Below are 18,960 nucleotides of genomic sequence, written 5' to 3'. Positions count from 1 at the left end.
AGTAACCTTTCCCTCCTCTGCTGCAGCGTCAGCACCAACGCCGCCAGGCGGAGAGCGGAAAGATGGCGTGCCGGAGGGGCAGAGCTCTCCTGGCTGAAGGGAGATCTGCTTCTAGGCCTGCTTGTCGTGATCAGGTGACCCTGGCACCTCTGCGGGCCTCGGCTCTCTCATCTACAAAAGGAAAGGGTGGGTTACTGATCTGGCATAATTTGACTCCAGAGAGCGTCTTAATGGGCATCAGGGTGTCATGAATCCGCACAAATTATATGCAAAATTGTGTGTGTGCAAGCAGACACATACCAGCCTCTCTCTAGATGGTGTCCTTACCATCGGAGTCTGTGAACCATGACATGTTAAAAGCCACTGGGTTAATGGCTTAAAGGGCCTTTTCCAACTCTGAAATTGCGTGATTCTCATTTCCAAAAGTCTTGCTTACTCAAGAACAGCTGTGCCACCTCTGATGGAAGAAGCTATGTCTGGTTCCTGGAGTCCAAAGGGATTTTTCTCAAAAGCTAAAGCCTTGAGCAGAGCAGCGTTCCCCAGACTTGGGATCCAAAATGCATTCTGGCCCCCTTTCTCCAGCTTTCCTCTCAGCAGGGAGCAGCCTGCACCCTGGGACTGCCATCCCCTGGGTGCCAGCTGCTGGGGCAAAAGCTGGCTGTGTGGCCTGGCACACTGTCCCTGCAGCTCCATATGCTGGAGCAAAGAAACAGCCTGCCCACTCCCTGGGCTTCTGGAATCCTGTCCCTGAGCTTCCTGGGGGGGAGAGGGTGGGTAGGAGTCGTCTTGGTCCCTGAGAGGCTGAAGGCCGCTCTGACTGTGAAACAGGAAAGCCCGTTTGCTCCCTTATAAACCTTGCGCTCCCTGGGAGAGATGGAAGTACCTTTTTGAATTGATTTATTGTCCTTTGCAATTTTTTGCTCATGATTCCTCCAGTTTTCTTTTTTCTTTCTGTCTCTTTCCCATCACATCCCCTAGGGCCAGCATCTGTCATGCTTTCTCCATCACGGGGGGTGCATCCTACCAGCTTCTTATCCCCAGCCATTCTGTTCCTTAAAGAGCCGACTCAGGGTGAAAACGGCCCTCCCCCGGGCAGTGTCCCTGACGCTAATGTGCTATGATTTAGAGTTCAGTTCAAGAAGATAATGAAGTAAATGCTTTTGTGTGCCTGTTACAACCAAGAGTTACGAAGATCTGATTTTCACAGCCCCTGTCGCATTTTCCTTCTTCTACACCCATCAAACAGACTAATCTTCGCAATTTATTGTCTTTCCTTTTTCTTTTCTGCCATGAAAACCAGTTAAACCCAGAATTGGGCCTTGCCGCATCTGGAGTTGGTGTCCAAGGTGCCGGGGAGGAGGGGAATGCAGCCAGACCACTTGGGCGCAGCGCCTTTGTTTGCTCCTTGGCGCTCCTTCGTTTCGGGGTTGAGTCAGATGACCCCCCTCTGGCCGGGCCGGGCAGTGAGGAAGTGCAGGGTTGATTGCTTCACAAATACATCATCTGCACACTTATTTGAAGTCGGGAGAAAACACCATTGTGGCCTCAATCCGGAGCTGATTTGGCATCCTGATTCAAAAATTAATAAGCTCTCTAAAGGGAAAGGAAGCCTGAGACAATGGGAAACCTGGTTGCTTTGTGAGCTCATTACCGAGTGGGGAGAGGGAGGTGGGCGGGCCCATTAGCACTGAAGCAGTCCTAGCTGCAGGGACCGATGAACAAGGTCAGCAAATGGCTGCACCATCCATCCATTCTTTGTCCTTATTCTTCTTTCCTTCACATCCCACATCCATTCAGAAGTGAAAGCCTGTCTACCAAGCTTACAGAATCTCCTTTCAAACTGTCGGCTTCTCTTTACCTCCCAGCCTCCATCCAGGTCAGGCCAGGGCACCCTCATCTCTTACCTGAATGGCTGCCGAAGCCTTCTCAGTCCCCTGCTCCCCCCTTGCCGCCCCACACGGCCGTCAGTGACACTCCCACCCACTCATGGGGGAAGAGAAGGCTGTTGTGCTGGGTGCCAGGGCCCAGTGGGGAGCCCTGTAGCCAGAGGGTTGCAAACCGGTCTCAGCTCAGTGCTCAGAACCAGTGCAGCCAGAGCTGTCAGAAGCCCACTCCCTCTGAGGCAGTGGGTTTCTGCACCGGGCAGGTGCCTGCTTGCTTTGGAAGTAGCTGTCGTATCTGTCTGGCAGGGCTGCTGAAGACCCTGTGAGGGAGGCGCCGCTCCGAAAGGAGGTGGGTCTGCGTGGGACTGACGGGACCTCTGAGGAGCCGCCTCCCCGGGGTGGGCATGGAGGCAAACTCGGCAGCTCCATAAAATTTCCTCTTTGTGTGCATCACGCCTGGGTTTTTCCTTCCTTCTGTTTGCTTTTCCGGGATCCAAAGAATGACCAAGCCTGTGTTTGCTTTTTTAATTTGTCATATTAAATATAGCCTTTGTGGCAGGCTTTTACACCAGGCTGTAAATTCTGGAAATGGAAATTGATCAGGGGGTGGTTGATATAACCAAGGCTGTAAATGCTAAGAACGGAGATGCCATTCCAGTTTAATGCTTTTATCTAGCGAATGTGCCTTGTGAGGAGGGGCATAAATCTTGCAACTTGGGGGAGGGATGGGGATAGAGGGCAAGGTGTAGCCTTCCTGTCTGTTACCACCAGGTGTCACTGTTAACTGGCTGTGCAAGAAAAATACCAGCTCCCCCAAAGTACATCTAGTTAAATAACTTCAATGGATGACAAATGAAAAAATCATGCTTGGGGTGGGGAGGAGGGGTCAACATACCACAAGCTGTAAATAAGGCAGTGTCCCTGAGGGTAAGCATCAGATTACAGAATAACAGGTCATATCAGTCGCGCCACCTTCTCAACCTTGGCACAGGCTAACTTAGCTGATTTAAATTCCCAAGTGGCCCCGGAAGCCTCTGAGTTATCTCCCAGCATGCAGTGGGCCTCCACAGTGCTGTGCTTTCTGGCCATGCAGCGTTTCCTTCTCAAACATCAAAGGAATTTGAGATGCAAGCACATACCCCAGATTTCTGTGTTTTTCCTTCAAGCCAGTACATGCTCTCAGCCTGGTTCGGTTCAGCTCCATTCTCCCTGGGCCTCTCTGAGCAGCCTCCGGGGCTCCCTGTCTTAAATCATCCAACAGTCGTCCACCTCAGGGCGATAAGGAATAAACAGGGCAGTGCCTATTTTTAAAAGATAAAGTTCGTGTCCAACAAGACTCATGATGAAGGAACAATGCTCTCAGGCCACTTGGTCTTCACCCCAGTCCCACTTCTACCAGTGGGGTTGTGACCGGCTGGTCACCTTCTGGTTGTGCAGGGAAGGTGGGGGGGGGGGGGGGGGTACCTTCCCAGCATCCTCTGCCTAGCTATTGTATATGAGGGCAAAGGGCACCGGGCTTGGGGGTGGAGAAACCTCCGTTCACATCTTACTGGCTCGGTGACCTTGAGCAAATGACTTAGTTGCCTTTCCCCTCATTTCCTTCCTCTATAAACTTGGGGAGGTGATAACCTTTCTCCCAGAGTCACTGTGCTGATGAATTGCATGAATATGGGAGGGAATCTGCCCAGCGTTCACTCATTCTCCTGATTAGCTGAGTTGCTGCTATGTCAGGCACTGTTCTAGGCACTGAGAATGGCAGGGAGCAAAGAGAGAGACGGCCCTGCCCTCGCGGTACTTATGTTTCGGGCATGTATTTATGTGTGCATGCACACCCGTGTGGGAAGTATGCATATAAATTTACCAAATATAAGATGGGTGATGTATAATACATGCTATACACAGGCATATACACTTGATCATGCTTTTTTTTGTTGCTTCATCTTGACTGAAATCTGAACCGTTTTCAACTCAGAGTGATCTTTTTCATGTTAATTGTGCCACCTCCCACTGCCACCCGCTTTTTGAGAAATCTGGACCAGATTTGAAGGTTCATTTACTGACTGACTTCCCCGCTTTCTTTCTAGCAGTAGGATCCAGCCCATCAAAGAACCCAGCCGGTGCCTTCCAACTCTGGGCGAACAGACTGGCACCGGCTCGTTCATTTCATCCCTGTCAGAGCCCCAACGCCTCTCTCTACCCACCCCTGGGCCTATTATATCCGAATGGATCGGGAGCCACGGAGGTGATCCGTTAGTTCAGCTGAGCTTGAAATTAGTAGCTCATCCCCGGAAATGGTGTGGGCAGTGTGATTGAGCTTGGGCTGCAGAGCCGCTTCCCTCTTGGATTGCACCCAACATGGAAATGCGGGCACTCCTAGTATTTTTTCCTTTCGACATTTGATTAATAGTTGACAAATCCAGACCCAAGTAGTTAGCTTTCCCATTATCCATCTTTTGACAGGCATTGCTGCTTTTCTTTTCCAGGCTCATTGTTCTAAAAATACACTCCGATCTGAAGCTGTTTGCTGTGCATATATAGGCATGATTTCCTGGTGTCAGAGATAAGAGACACCTGCCATGCAGATTACAGACAAAGCCGGTTGCTGGGCCTCAGATCTGAAGGCAGGGACCTCTGTGCTCCTCAAATCAGATGCTGCCCACCCTCCCCCTGCTTCTTCAGCATTGCCATGTGATGGGGAGTCTGCCCGGGCTGACCATTTCACCATCCAGCGGGAAACGCAAACCTGGGATGTGCGTGTGTGTGTGTGTGTGTGTGTGTGCACGCATGTGCGTGCACAAACCGTGCTGGGCCAAGAACAAGGATGTTCTTGGTGCTCCTGGCAGCTGGACCGCCTGTACAAGGTGGACTTCGGGTTGCACAAGCCTTAGCAGACCACGGGTGGCCACATCATCACTGCAGGGCCTGCAATCTGTCCCAAACATCTGAGGGGCTGGAGTGAATGTGATCTCAGCACCTAGTAAAACAGCCAGGAGCATGGCCTCGATCATCTCAGGACATGTGTGTTTATTTAAAAGCTTTCTGGTGGTGAGCCAGGTACTGTGTTGAGAGTTGAAAGATTTCAAAGATGAATACCAAGTTGGAAGTGGTCTCACATGGCTGCTCAGTTGCAGTGTAACATTGGGCGAGTTAATTTACTTCCCAAAGTCTCGGTTTCCTCATCTACAAGACTAGGATAAGCATATCTGTTATTATTCACCTAATACAGTTATTACGATGATTCGGCAAAGTCATATTTGTTAGCACAAAACATCAGCAGAGAGAGAAAAGTCAATCAGTAGTAGTTATCATTACCTAAACTTCCTCCTTATTCCCAAAGAAACCTACGACATCTTGCAAATGAAGTATGCAACAAGAAAAATAGAAAGTGAACAAATTTCTTAAAAGGAAAAATAAGAGGAAAAGAAGGTGGAACCAGGGTTGAGGTTCATATAGAAAATGCAGGCTTGGAGCTCTGGACCCCTTGTTAGAGAGGAGCCTTCAGTGTGGCTCTGAGCTCCCTACCAGACAGAGCGAAGAGGGAACCGCATCTGTTGTTCTGGAATGTAAAGAGAAAGCTTTTTCAGAAACAAGCATAGCTCTCCTTGGTACTGAACCCTAAGAAAATTTCTCCCTGGGTCATCTTAGAACAACTCCGAGTGCTGTTGTGACTAATATCCCTAACACCCATGCAGTAAATACAATACATTTCCTAGAGCTGTTTCTTACAACAGCCATCAGCGGAGGCCGCTGGCTTAGCGCCAGAGCGTGGGTTCCAGGGAAGCAGTTGAGGGGGGAGGGGGGCAGGTAGGTAGACTGCTCCGGAGATGTCTTTATCTTCAAGGGTACGAATCTTGCAGGGAGGAACAGGAAACTCTGTCTGTGGCCTGAGATGTCACCAGCAGGGGCCAAGGCCCAAGCCAGCAGCCTCTGTGCTCGGCACAGACCACTTGGGAAAAAATGTGCCTCACAGCATTGTGGTCGTTGTGGGATCTGGGCCTGCGGGAGGCCTGGAGGCAGGAGAGCTGGCCAGATGGAAGGGGCTGCTTTTCAGTCCTGCCCCAGTGGGATTTAAAGCCCGTCTAGGTTCTGTTTTATTTTTGAATTGCCTGTGACAGATTGGTCCTCTCAGCGCCGTATCTTTTTAAATATGCACAAAGCAATGGAGTCATTCCGCCGCATTTATGATACTTTGTCTTGTGGTACTTTAGGGGCAAGATTAGCATCATACTGATGTTTATGCTTTTAAATCCTGTCCCCGTTACACTTAAATATTTTAAATATCAGTCTCGCTATGAGTATGTGGATTAGAATTAGAATGATAGACGAATGGTCTTGAATAGGATATGGTTAAATCTGACGAGAATATATAGCTGGAAAGGTAACTGGTAGCACATATTTATTTAGATAGTAAATTATTGCTTCAAGTCATAATCCCCCATTTTCGGCATTTAGAAATAAAAACAAAAAAAGACCTCCATTCAGGGGAAGATAGCTAAATTGAATAGCAAGAAAGGACAAAGGACAGGCTTGAAATACTGGTTAACCAATGAGCCAGGGCCCACTAGAGTAAATTACCGAGTGTGGAAACATCGGCCACTGCTCGCTGCCTAGGACATGGCCACACCCTGAGCATCCGTCTGTTTAAAAGGAAGCACACAGCCTCATTTGTAGCATCATGTGTGGAGTCACAGGACAAGAAATGGCCAGAGGAGAGAAAAAGGTGGAGGCTGTTCTGTCAGAGAGGGAATAACAGCAAAGCTGAAACTTGGTGAATCTGCTTGCTTTCCAACAGTGAGTTGATTTTCCGATTGCGTTTAGTCACACCCATGTAGAGACAGCCTGTATCATGTTCCTAAGGAGACACCCCCCGAAGAACTGATTTAGAAGCTCAAAATAAATAAATAAATAAATAAATAAGCAGATCACAAAGCCCCAAGTTCTTTACCACTGGCATTTACACAGGCCGCTCCTGGGAGCATTTTACACATCCAGAGAGAGACAAGCAGCAGCAGATCCCTCAAGCAAGTAATTGACAGAGAAAGAATAGCCTGTCACCCAGGAGAGCTGGAAGCGCTGAGTTTCGGTTACAGTTTATTTAGCTCACGGGGCCTTGATTGGCTGGTGGTTTTCTGGAGCTCCCTATGAGCAGATGTTGTCTAGACTGAGGTGGTGAGGACACGCTCTGTGCTCCTTGCATCTGCAGCAGAGGAGTTTCTTTTTGGTTTGGCCACATTTGGAGGGAAGGGCCCATGACCCAGCACCCACGTTGTGAACTATTAGAGCTAGGGGGACTTTGGGACTCATCTGATGCTCCACCCCTCTTTCCAGAGAAGAAAGAAACTTGCCCGATTCCCTCCCTCCCGGCTCCGGCCCACATGTGACTGACAGCACGGCCTCTCCACACCGCCCCGCGGCCTCTGGGATTGGCCTGCCCTCCCTAGCAGCCAGGAGGCCCTGAGGCCTGAGTCTTCTCATCCACCCATCCATCTTCATATCCCACACGCCTGACACGGCGCCCGGGCTGGACACCGGTGCTGGGGCACACCTGGCAAACCATGAGGAGGTGGGGCCCAAACTCAGCCGACCAGATTCTGGCTGCACCTTCCCTGCCTCCCAAGGCCCCCTCACCCCTCGCTGTGTCATCCCGAGCACTCTGATATTGATCACACAGGCATGAGCTGCTTCTGTTGGCTTGGCGTCTGGAGTTTATTAGGTACTTACGGATAGCCGTCAGCTGCAGATAGGGCTGAAATGCAGGGAAATGGCTGCCTGCATGAAGTGAAATTCAATAAGACCGCATTTTAAGTGAAAAATCAGTATAAACACCAGGCTTCTTTGCCATGGAAACAGAGGTTGCTTAGAAACTGCCTAACAGCGAGTTCTAAATTTTTTAAAGTCAAGTTATCATTTAAGCTACACGGCCCTACAGGTTATTGAGAGATAATCACTCGCCTCAGGACACGGGGAGGCAGGAGGCTCAGCTGAGTGCCCCCCCAAACTCTGGGGACCAGAGAATCTCTTGATAACGGTGCTCCCCTGAGCCACTGATTTGGGCCCGGAGGAAAGAGAAAGGAATTTTTGTTCAGAAGTTAGATCGTATATACGTCTATATTGTTTAAAAGTGTTTCTCTTTGGGTTTGAGAAAAAGGTGGAGCTGGCCGTGTGGCATGTCCAACAGCCATCTCTGCGGTGTCTCAAGATGCATCGGGAACATTTTCCTGGCAGTGACTGCACTCAGTTCAAAGCAGAGGTCCTGTCTTTGTCTTCTGGCTGTGGGTTATGCAAAGGGGGCTTTTGAGGTCTTCAGCCTTCTGCTCTCCGCTTGGGGAGGAAGGGAGAGGGGCGCCAGGATGGGCGGGATCTGGGCCCGGGACCAAGTGGTAGCAGAGTTTGGAGCAAAGCTGGGCCATGAGCGCTCAGACAAGATCTCCTGGGTCTCAGGCTCAGCTCCCAGGAGCTTAAAATGAACGAGAATCCAGATTCAGAATTTGTCGGCGTTTAGAGTTCAGCGGGTTGCATAGCATGGCATTTGCCCCTGACCTCAGGTATGCAAAGGACAGAGACCGTTGCATTCATTTCTTCCTTAAAATTGAGGGCAAAATTATAACCCACTGGGCTGAGAATTGGGACCCCCCCCACCAAGTCAGGGTGAAGGACATTATGAGGGAAACAAAGGACAGGTGTGTTGCCCCTCTCAGGGTGTCTGAGAAGTTCCAGGGCGGCAGAGAGCTGGGGTTGGTGGTGATAATTATTCCTGAGACACACACACCCTTTCTCTGGAAGGAATGGTGTTTTCATTATACACTTCGAAGTGTTTTCCTGCACCTCATCTCCTTAGAGCCTTTGAACAAACCCGTGAGAAGGGCGGGGCGGGTGCGATCATCTTCCGTCAGAGAAAGAGGAAGAAACGGGTTTAGGGAGGCAAAATAATTTGCTCTGAGCCCCGGAGGTGGGAGAAGGAGCCTCGCTGCTGCCTGTCACTCTGCAGGCTCTATGCCTTTAAGCGCTAAGAAATGGGACCCAAACTCATTCTTCCGAGAGTTTGGCTCTTGCTTAATAAAAAGGTGACCTTTGTACACATTTTTGCTTTGCCTCCCTGTTAACATTTTATTTAGAGATCTCACCGGGCAAAGAGAGTAGCTTTTCCTTTCCTGCCAGCGAAAGCGACATCCGAGTTTAGCATGTTTAAAAGGACTCGGAAAACGAACACCGCAGCGTTTCCGTGCCGAGCGAGTCGGAGCAGAGCTGTGACTGAACTGAGCCGTGGTGACACTTTGCTGGGTGCTGCCCAGATCAGAATATTCCTTGGAGCTGCGAGTGCGCTGTGCTGCAGCTTGAGAGATTGTTCCAGTCCTTGGAAGGGAAAAAAAAAAAAATCAAATGGAACCATTTGCATTCTAACAGTCTTTGGCACCAGGGAAAACTGTCAACTGTGTCACGTGTAAATAGAAATCTGCTTCCCATTTTTTGGTGCATTTTTTCATAATTTCCCTTGCCACTCTAATTATCAAAGATATTTGTTTTTTAAACAAAAATCGTCTTCCACGCAGGCCCCATCTCCTTTCTGCAGCGAAGTGGAAACGATGAATTGGAATATTCTAATCACTTCTCCAGCGTCTACCGCTGAGGTTACAGGCGCAAGATTATCCTAAGAAAAGAAAACTTAGGTTGTTTAGGCACAAGGCAGGCCAGAATGTTTTTCAGAGTGCCCCCTCCTTTGTCTCCTTCGAATATGAATATTAAACCCCAGGAAGAAAGCGGAAGTGCACAGGCTTTGCAGATTAACCTAATTAAAAATCAGAATTTGGCTCCTGTTAGCAAGCATTTAAACTCGTATTTGACGCCCAGCTGTAAGGGAAAGGTTCCTAGGAATGGTGGCTAAGAATGAAAAGAGTCCATCAAATAGACCCCATCCATCCATCGGAGAGGGACCCTTGTGAGGCTGTAGGCCTCTGCAGAGCCCTGAGTGAAGTGAGGAAACTGAGACCAAGACAAGTTGAGTAATCTTCCCCAGCCAATTGGCTAGTGGTTAAGGTGACCAGATGTCCTGCTTTTGGCGGGACAGTCCCGATTTTTAACAATTTGTCCCGCATGCCGCGGGACTTTTTTTAATTTTTTTTTAAAATATATTTTATTGATTTTTTACAGAGAGGAGGAGAGAGGGATAGAGAGCTAGAAACATCGATGAGAGAGAAACATCAACCAGCTGCCTCTTGCACACCCCCTACTGGGGATGTGCCCACAACCAATGTACATGCCCTTGACCGGAATCGAACCTGGGACCTTTCAGTCCGCAGACCGACGCTCTACCGCTGAGCCAGACCGGTTTGGGCTTTTTTTTTTTTTTTTTTTTTTAATATATTTTATTGATCGCGGGACTTTTTTAAAACGCAGCAGGGTACGGGACAAATTGTTAAAAATCGGGACGTCTGGTCACACCTTACTAGTGGTGCCTATGGCTACGTGAATCCTGCTAGTAAAGCTCCCTGGTCCTTCCTTGGTGCTGAGCAGTGGCCGCTCCTTTACGCCCTTCTATAGAGCGGAGACCTTCCAGAGACAGCCGGCATCTTCAGCCATCAGTGTGCGAGCCAGGAAGCCCTTGCTCCCTGTGAGCACCTGCTCGGGCAGTGCTGGTTGCGCTCACCAGGGGTCTGGGATGCAGGGTGAGCCCAGCAGACATGCTCCCTGCCCCCACTGCGAAGCAGGGAGATGGCCACCGAGGAGGACGTGATGAGTGCTGGGAGGGCGCCCTGTGGAGCAGCAAATAGATAAGGGGTGCCCACCAGACACAGTGGTCCTGAAGCCGACCTCTCTGAGCAGGGGATGGGTGAGCTGAGGGCAGGGTGGCCGAGAGAGCTGCCCAGCGGGGGAAGGGCTCATCCTGCCTGGGGTGGGAAAGCCAGGCCCTGGTCACTGAGTCAGCCGGGGGAGTTACATTTGGACTGCCCCGTGCAGTGGCCTGGGCACATGACTGAGTGGGATGTGAGCAGGTAAGAGGAAAGGGTGTGACACCTTTTCAGACCTGTTGGGCCTCTGGTGTCAGCTGGTCAATGCCTCTCAGCTCCGTCTGTGTTGTGTGTGGGACACCAGTGCTCTGCCTCTTCCAAAGGTCATGGATCAGGGCTCAGCCGGTCCTGTCCCAGGAGATCTGATCCCTACAGGCATGTCCAGCCCTCCAAGAATCCGTGGCTCTCCGTGGCCACAAAGGGCCAGCCACAGGTTCAGCAGTGAGCGGGGGCCCGCAGGGAGGGCCGCAGACTCGGAAGCTGAGGACTTGCCCAGGCTCCCCAGGAGGACTGGGAGCCCCGCCCTGGGGCTGGCCCTGTGAGCGAGTGGAGCCTAGCGTGAGGGTGGGCCTGTCCGTTTTCTTCCTTCTGAAAAGTCTTGCTTTGCATGTCAGAACTTAACCAGTTCCTTTGCCAAGATCTTGTTTGATGTCAATATTGTTCTGCTCGGACTAATCACCACTTTTCTTCTGTATGTCAGGGGATAGGAAACTCTTTGCCTGATTCTGTTAGACTTTGGGGCCATCCATGTGGCCCTGTCTTGTGAATGAGGTGGTTTGTCCAGCTATTCAGGTGATTTGCTGTTTTATCAGTTTTTTCTCAAACAGCCAGGAAGTAGCCTCCTGGGTGAACACCAGCAGGTTCCCTCCCTGTGCCCCCGCGCCGTGGCCCTCACTGCTGCTCCTCTCTCCGCAGGGTTTTCTCCCACCTGATGAAGGTGGACCCGGACTGCACCTGGTTCCTCCTGAACGAACTCTACTGCCCCGAGCAGCTCACACCCCCGCATCCTGCCCTCCACCCTGTGCGGCTACGGGGGGGCCCGGGGCCGCAGAACCCCTACGCGGCCAACGTGCTCCTCCTGCTGCGGGAGCTGCGGTGAGCGCCCCTCTGCCCGCGACCGGGGGACCCCACCCTGGCCAGAGGCCATGGCAACAGCAGAGAAGACGGCAAGGTGGATTAGACAGGCAATCGATTTCTAAATTGATCGATCACACAACTGCTTAGAAATTGGATTGAACGAAAGTAGCTGACTGTTATTTATATTTCATACCTGCTGTTTTCAGATGACATTGTCTGGCAGCTCTTAAGGACTTAACTCCTTAGCTTACTCTGTCCAAGGCCCCAGCTGCCTCACAGTCCAGCCCCCACACACACACAGACTCACACTGGCGAGCTGACAGACACGTGGGCCGGGACCTGGACCACGTGCCGCGTTGTGTGTCCTCTGAGTGTCCGAGGACCACGAGGCGGCACCACTCACCAGGCGTCTTCAGAACACAGCCAGTGTCACAGACACACCCCTCACCTCAAATAATGAGCCGGAACTAACTCGTTGCACCTAACCTGTTCTTTGGAAGAAAATGAAATAAAGACATTTGTTGGATGAAAAGTATGAGCAAGAGCTCACTTTGAAGTTTTCTATTTAAATTGGGTGATTTTTTTTTTTTTTTAGGTGGGTGAATGTTCTTGAATGGATAATCCAAGCCATGGCATAAAAATCCAAGCAGCACAAAATGGGAACAGTGAAAAGTCATCTCCCGTTCCCCAGTCGTCTGTTTTTTCTCCCAAAAGCAGACGCTCCTAACAATGCTTTTTATTTCTTCTAAGTAGGAGATTAATTACTTTAACCTTTGATTATGATACTAGTACACTGATGCCACAGGTACCCATAATGCAGCTGCCCCGATGCCAGCACGTGGCCAGCCTCGCTCTAGCGCTCCCTGCCCATTGACCTCCCACCCCACCTGCCCCTGGATTATTTTCAAGCCAATCCCAGATGTATCCAAGCCTTTTCTTAAACATGTAATCACATGCCATTATCATAGCTACCAAAATTAACAATGGCCCTTTAATATTGTACCCAGTGTTCAAGTTCCCAGTGTGAGGGAATCAGGATCCACATGCCATAAGGTTTGTACTTTGCTGTTATTAATCCGTCCTTAATACACTGCTCTTCATTCATGAATTCCCCTCCACCTCTCTTCCTTTCCCTGTACGGGGTGGGGTGTGTGTGTGTGTGTGTGTGTGTGTGTGTGTGTGTATATATATATATATATATATATATATATATATATATATAATTTCAGAGAGGAAGGGAGATTGAGAGATAGAAGCATTAATGAGGAGAGAGAATAATTGATTGGTTGCCTCCTGCATGCCCCCCAATGGGGATTGAGCCCACAACCGGACATGTGCCCTTGGCGGGAATTGAACCCAGGACCCTTTAGTCCACAGGCCAACGCTCTCTCCACTGAGCCAAACCGGGTGGGGCTCCCTGTATGTTTGATGGCGAGGACACAGGGTCCTCCAGCCCCAGCATCCCCACAGCCTGGGTTCACTGATTGCCTCCCTGTAGGGGCCAGGGCACAGGCTCCTCCGGCCACCGTCTTTCCTGTAAGTGAAGCAGAACAGCGGGCTGGATCAGGTTTGGGTTTATTGTTTTTGCTTTGTGGCACCTCTTCCTCATAGGTGGTGGTACTCACTTCCATCCGGTGGCACATGATGTCTGATCTCTTCCTGTGACATTAGCAGCCCGTGGTGACCCTCGCCTGGGTCCACGCGTTCTTTAGGGTTTGCACAGTACGCCCACCCGGGCTTGCTTTCAGGGAGTGCTGTGTAAGGAAGCCTTCCCTTCACCCACCAGCCGTAACCTTGAGGGGGTTTGTGTAAAAAAGGCAGGATAAATGCTTGAGTTTCTGCCGCGATGATTTGAAACACAGGTTATGTAAATTTAAGCGCACGCACATGTGCTGGAGGGTCCCAGGGGTGACACATGCCTCCTCACCTGATGCAGGTGAGGAACCGTCTAGATTAGGGGTGTCGAACTCAATCAGAGAAGGGGCCAAAATCTAAAATCCAGCCTAAATCGCGGGCCGAATGGTTTACTGAACAGTCATAAACTGACAATGTCATAAACTGACAGCGGAGTGCAGTGATGACAGCGCGGTGCGGGCCACATTGCAAGGCCTGGCGGGCTGGATTTGGCCCGCGGGCCTTGTGTTTGACACATGTGGTCTAGATTCTCGCTGACTTCCCCAGTAACGTAGGTAATCCCCAAGCCCCCAGAAACCCGGAGGGCGGTTGGCATAGGGACATACTGCAGCAAGGATCCCCAGCCAGTTCCCGAGAGGCCCCCTCATTTCCTTGTAGGCCAGTGGGATGTCCAGCGTGGGTCCAGGGGGCAGCAGCCTGGCTTCTGGTCTGGGGGACCCTCCCTCTCTTTGCACCTCACTTCTCCCTCTTGCAAAAAGGAACTGAGCCCGAGGGAGAGCGATGAACCTTTTGGGATTCTGGGCCCCTCCAGGGAGCTGATGAAACCGAGGACCCACTCCGCACACACATCCCTCCTCGTCCTGCGTCACTCCCAGAGGCCACCGCGTCCCCCGAGGCTGCAGCCACGCACCATCTCCTCATCTGGGTCTGCTTGGCGGACCTGACAAAGTCCTATGTACAATTCCAGAGACTGCATGCGTGACCCTGCAGGGACCCCAAGTTAAGAACCCCTGAAAGAGGGAGAACCATTCTTCCAGTTCTGAAATCCTGGGGTGTTTTTTCCTTTGAAGGAAGGGGAAATACCCTCTAACTGAGGAGATTGTGAAGGGATTCACAGCATCGTTCCTGATTCCACCGGGCCACAGTGGTAGCTGATTCAATCGCTAGGTCCTCACAGGCACACAGAAGGGGCAGAGGTGGCGCCTTCTGTGGAACATAAACCAGCTCCCGGGGGGATGAACGCAGCTGCCTTCCCGGGCGCCTGGGTGTGGCGGCAGGCGTGCACCCAGAGGCAGGGCACGCACACCGTCCTTGGTGGCCCTGGGTCCAGGAAGCTCCCCAGGAGAGAATCCGTGTGGGAGGGTTCGCGTGCTGTCCCAGAAACCATCTCTTCCTCAGAGTTAAGACATCCTGAGTTGCGTTTGGACTCCTGCAGGCAGATTGTTGCACTTGATTAAAAAAACCTAATTAGAGTGCCTCTCCGGTTATTATATTCAGGCAACTTTAATTTCAAACCTGTCCAGCTGATGCAGTGCCGTCCTCGTTAGCGGAGGACTCGCAAATTGGCCGTTTCCCCCCCGAAAGCCTCCGGTGCGGTGAGGGGTTCTCCTTCTCGCAGGTTTGGCTGGAGGAGGGGTACCAGGTGAGGGATGGATGGGTACGGAAGGGCCTTGAATTTCGGGTTGGGATGTTCGGGGTCTGGCCCGCGGGCAGTGACTCTGGAGGATCCAGGAAAGTAGAGAGCTGGGTACGGGCGTCCTGTGAAAGGTTGGGTGTGGTCCTCAGGAGGCGCCCTGTGGTGGAAGGAACTCGGGTGGATGATCTAGAATTCATCCGGCCTGGGGGTGACTTCTGACGGTGTGACCTTGGGCGACTCCCTTCACTGCATTTTTCCATCTCTTAAGAGGAGTTGCAGCTGAAACCGGTTTGGCTCAATGGATAGGGCGTCAGCCGGACTGAAGGGTCCCGGGTTCGATTCTGATCAAGGGCATGTCCCTTGGTTGCGGGCACATCCTCAGGGGGTGTGCAAGAGGCAGCTGATCGATGTTTCTTTCTCATTGATATTTCTAACTATCTCCCTTTCTCTCTGTAAGAAATCAATAAAAAATATTTTTTTTTTTTTAAAAAGGGGGGAGTTGCTGCCTCTGCCTCCTGGGTGGCTATCTCGGGAGGAATACATGTGGCGGTGTTTATAGAGTCTCTAGCAAAGTGCCTGGGGCTCCGATCACGTGTATTTCTTCCTCCGATCCCCCTGCTCATGGCTTTGTTGGGGATGCAATGCACATGCCTCCAGACTGAGGATGTGAATGGTTAAGTCTCAAAACTACCCAGGAACTGGGGGCAGGGGGGCGGGGGGGTATAGCAGAGGAGGGGGTGAGATTGAAATAGGACAATCAGACTTTGGTCAGACTTTGGTAGGATGAGAAGGCTCAGGGCATTCCAGACACGGAAAATAGCACGCCCAGAGGCTCCCGGGCATACCTGCCAGTATCTGTGCTCATCATCACTGCTTCAGTTGCAACTGACAGGAAACCCAACTCAAACTGGCTTGAGCAAAAAGGAATGTCTTGGCCTCGTAACCAAAAGGCCCTGCTGGCTCCAGGTCCCACAGCCGTCTCCGTCTTTTGATTCTGCTCTCCCCAGAGTCGGCTGTCTTCTCTCCCAGCCTGCCTCTGTGAGTGTCAGAGGCGGCCACCCGGGTTCCAGGCTCCTGTTCTCCGTTAACGGAGGAGGGTGTGCACTCCCCCCGGACACTCCAGCTCAGGCCCTGGGACCGCTCTCCGCAGCTCGGCCGGTGCTCTGCCCGCCCTGCGCCAAGCCTTGTGCGCTGCCGGCACGCTTTCTCTGGAGATGGCCAGCTGGTGGATATTTTAGGCTTTGCAGGCCAGAGGGTCTGTCTGGCATGTTCTGCTTTGATTTTTTTTCCAACATAAAAAAAAAAAAAAAAAAAAAAAAAAAAAAATTCTTTTTAGCTTAGGGGCAGGATGGCATTTTTTGCCTTAGTTTGGGGGTACCCCTGATCTACAGCATTCCCACAGGCAGGCCTGGGGGCAGGTTGGCAGGTCAGCTCACCCAAACTATAAAGAGAAAGCCCTGGGGGGGGGGGGGGGAATGGAGTGGTGCATTTGGTTACCAGGAACAGAGAGGCAGGGTAGGAAGGGGCAAACAACCGGCATCCACCCACCCCACCCCCCCGAAATCTATGGGGCGAGACAGGGAGGGGTCCTGGCCGGCTGGGAGGGCGTGTGTTAGAGATGAGAGGCCACATTTACAGAGGGCCTCAGCTGCCCGGCCCCCCCCCCTCCCCCAGGGGGATTCCGGCCTGAAGAGATCAGGGCGTGGCCGTGGAAGGTTCTTGAACAGAGGAGTCAAGTGCTGAGGCCACGTTTTCGGAATATTCATCTCGCGGCGGCATATTGGAGAAACGGGGAGGGAGAGAGCCCGGCGAAGAAAATGTGTTCCCGAAGGTCCCAGGACGGGAAAATGTACCTCCTCCATCAACCCCAAACTGTTTGACGTGCCGTGGTTCATGGGCAACTTGAGGCACATAAATATGTTCTTTAAACTTTAAAAGTAAGAAGTGAGATGAATGGAGCCTCGGATGAGGCTTCCTCGGGCTGGAGGCGGGGAGCGGAGAGGCCCAGGAAATAATTTTTCGCGGCTCCAGCGGGCGGTGCGCAGCGCGGGGCCCGGAGTCTCCCTCTGTGCGACTCACCCCAGCCTGGCCCGGCTTGATTGGAAGCAAAGTGCCCACACCGCCGCTCCTCCGAGCGAGGCACAGAGGCCACAATTCAGAAAATAATTCTGAGTGATGGCTGACTCTCTCCCAGCGCTGATTGCTTTATAAATGGCATTCTCCTCCCTGCGCCCCTCCCCAGCGCCCCGCCACCACTGAAGTTTGGAGGCAGCCGCGTTTCAAATTACGCCTGAAAAGCAGCCTGATTTCCCACAGGAATCATCTCCTAGATTAGGAGCTGTTCTACCTTTTCCGACAGTTTTACCCAGAGCACAAAGCCTGTCTGCAAAGGGCAGGAGGGAGCGGTGCGTCCTCCCTTCACAGCCTTCAGCACAAACCATTTATGAAAATGCCTCTCGTGGCAGCCTTGGGGGCCGCCGGCCTCCGCGGGCCGGAAAGGGTTAAGAAGCACTGATGAATGGCCGCCGCCGCCACCCCATTCTGGCTTCCTTCCTTATGTAATTTGCCATTCTTCTTGCACAACAGCTCCCGGGTCTCAACCTGCTCTCTCAATCAGTACCCTCACGTCCTCAGCTTCCTCCCACACAGGCGGGCTCAGACGGAAGAAAGGAAGGACCTTTCAGAATCTCTGAGGCTGTTTCCAAGGGAAAGGATGTCGGAGCGGGTGGGGGAGGGGGGCCAGTAATGGAGAAGAGTCAGAAGTTTCTCTTCTTGAAATAAAACATGTTGCCCTAGCCAGTTGTGGCTCATTGGATACCGTGTTGGCCTGTGGACTGAAGGGTCCCGGGTTCGATGCTGGTCAAAGGCACATGCCCGGCTTGATCCCCAGTAGGGTGTGTGCAGGAGGCAGGCGATCAGTGATTCTCATCTCATCATTGATGTTTCTATCTCTCCCTCTCCCTTCTTCTCTGAAATCAATAAATAAATATATATATATATATATTTTTTTTTTAAAAAAGAGAAATGAAACATGTTGCATTCCCCAAGGCAGAGGTGCAGAGTAGACAGACCTCAGTGCACCCCACCTCCCCTTCATCCCATTCACATCCTCTCTCCTCTTATGGACCTACCCGGGGCTCACACATTTCACTCAGAATGCCACTCAGTTCCCTGGAAGAGGCCGGGGCACCAGGAGCGGAGACCACACCGCGCACGGCTCACAGATGACCTTGGGCACTGACTGCCTCCCCTCCTCGGCCCGCTTCCGGTCTGCTAGGGGAAGGGTTTGGACACATAGTCTCCCAGCATGTCCCACCCCTTTCGACATCTGTGATTGGATGATAGCGTTGGCACATATGTGGGGAAATGGGTGTGTAAATTGGTACAAGCGCCTTAGAGGTCAGTTGGCAGTAACTGTCAAATGTAAATGTGCAAGCCTTCCCACCAGCAGTTCTGCCTCTGAGAATTCAATACTCACGCATGCAGTAAGATCACACGCATGGGCAATTCACCGCAACGTGTTTTTTTTTTTACAGAAACTCACAAATATTGAATGCTCGTCTCTGCATTAATACCTCAAGAGACTGGAAGCAAAAGATAGGAAATAACCTCATCATAGGCCTTAGACTTGCACCCAGATGAGACTGAAACCCTCCCCACACCCTCCCCACCGCCCAACACAGAAATTCTCTACGGAAGAATGGACATCGGCAGTCATGAATGCTTCTGTTGACTATTTCCTAAAAGTAAAGATGGAATTTAAAAGAAGCTGCAAAAAGTGTTGGGAGTGAGGAGGGATGGTCTAGTTAAATGAACTAGAGGGTGGGGCAAAAGTGGGTTTACAGTTGTTTGTTTGGAAAATAATACACTAATCTATATTATCTATCTATCTATATATATATATATATATATATATATATATATATATATATATATATATATA

At 51.2% G+C, this 18,960-nt stretch overlaps 1 protein-coding gene across 1 annotated transcript in view; it reads left to right on the top strand.

Annotated features, from left to right (window-relative positions):
- The window catches only part of TTI1 (TELO2 interacting protein 1), a 41,392-nt gene extending 29,114 nt beyond the window's left edge, over window positions 1–12,278 (top strand). Inside the window, exon 8 of the mRNA XM_084888681.1 lies at window positions 11,585–12,278. Coding sequence (XP_084744807.1) covers window positions 11,585–11,768 — 184 coding nt within the window. The 3' untranslated portion in view covers window positions 11,769–12,278. The remainder of the gene's footprint in view (window positions 1–11,584) is intronic.
- The last annotated feature ends 6,682 nt before the right edge of the window (window positions 12,279–18,960 follow it).

Source organism: Pipistrellus hanaki (genome assembly GCF_964339955.1).
Source record: "Pipistrellus hanaki genome assembly, chromosome: 6".
Taxonomy (NCBI): domain Eukaryota; kingdom Metazoa; phylum Chordata; class Mammalia; order Chiroptera; family Vespertilionidae; genus Pipistrellus; species Pipistrellus hanaki.
This window is presented reverse-complemented; position numbering and strand designations above follow the sequence as displayed.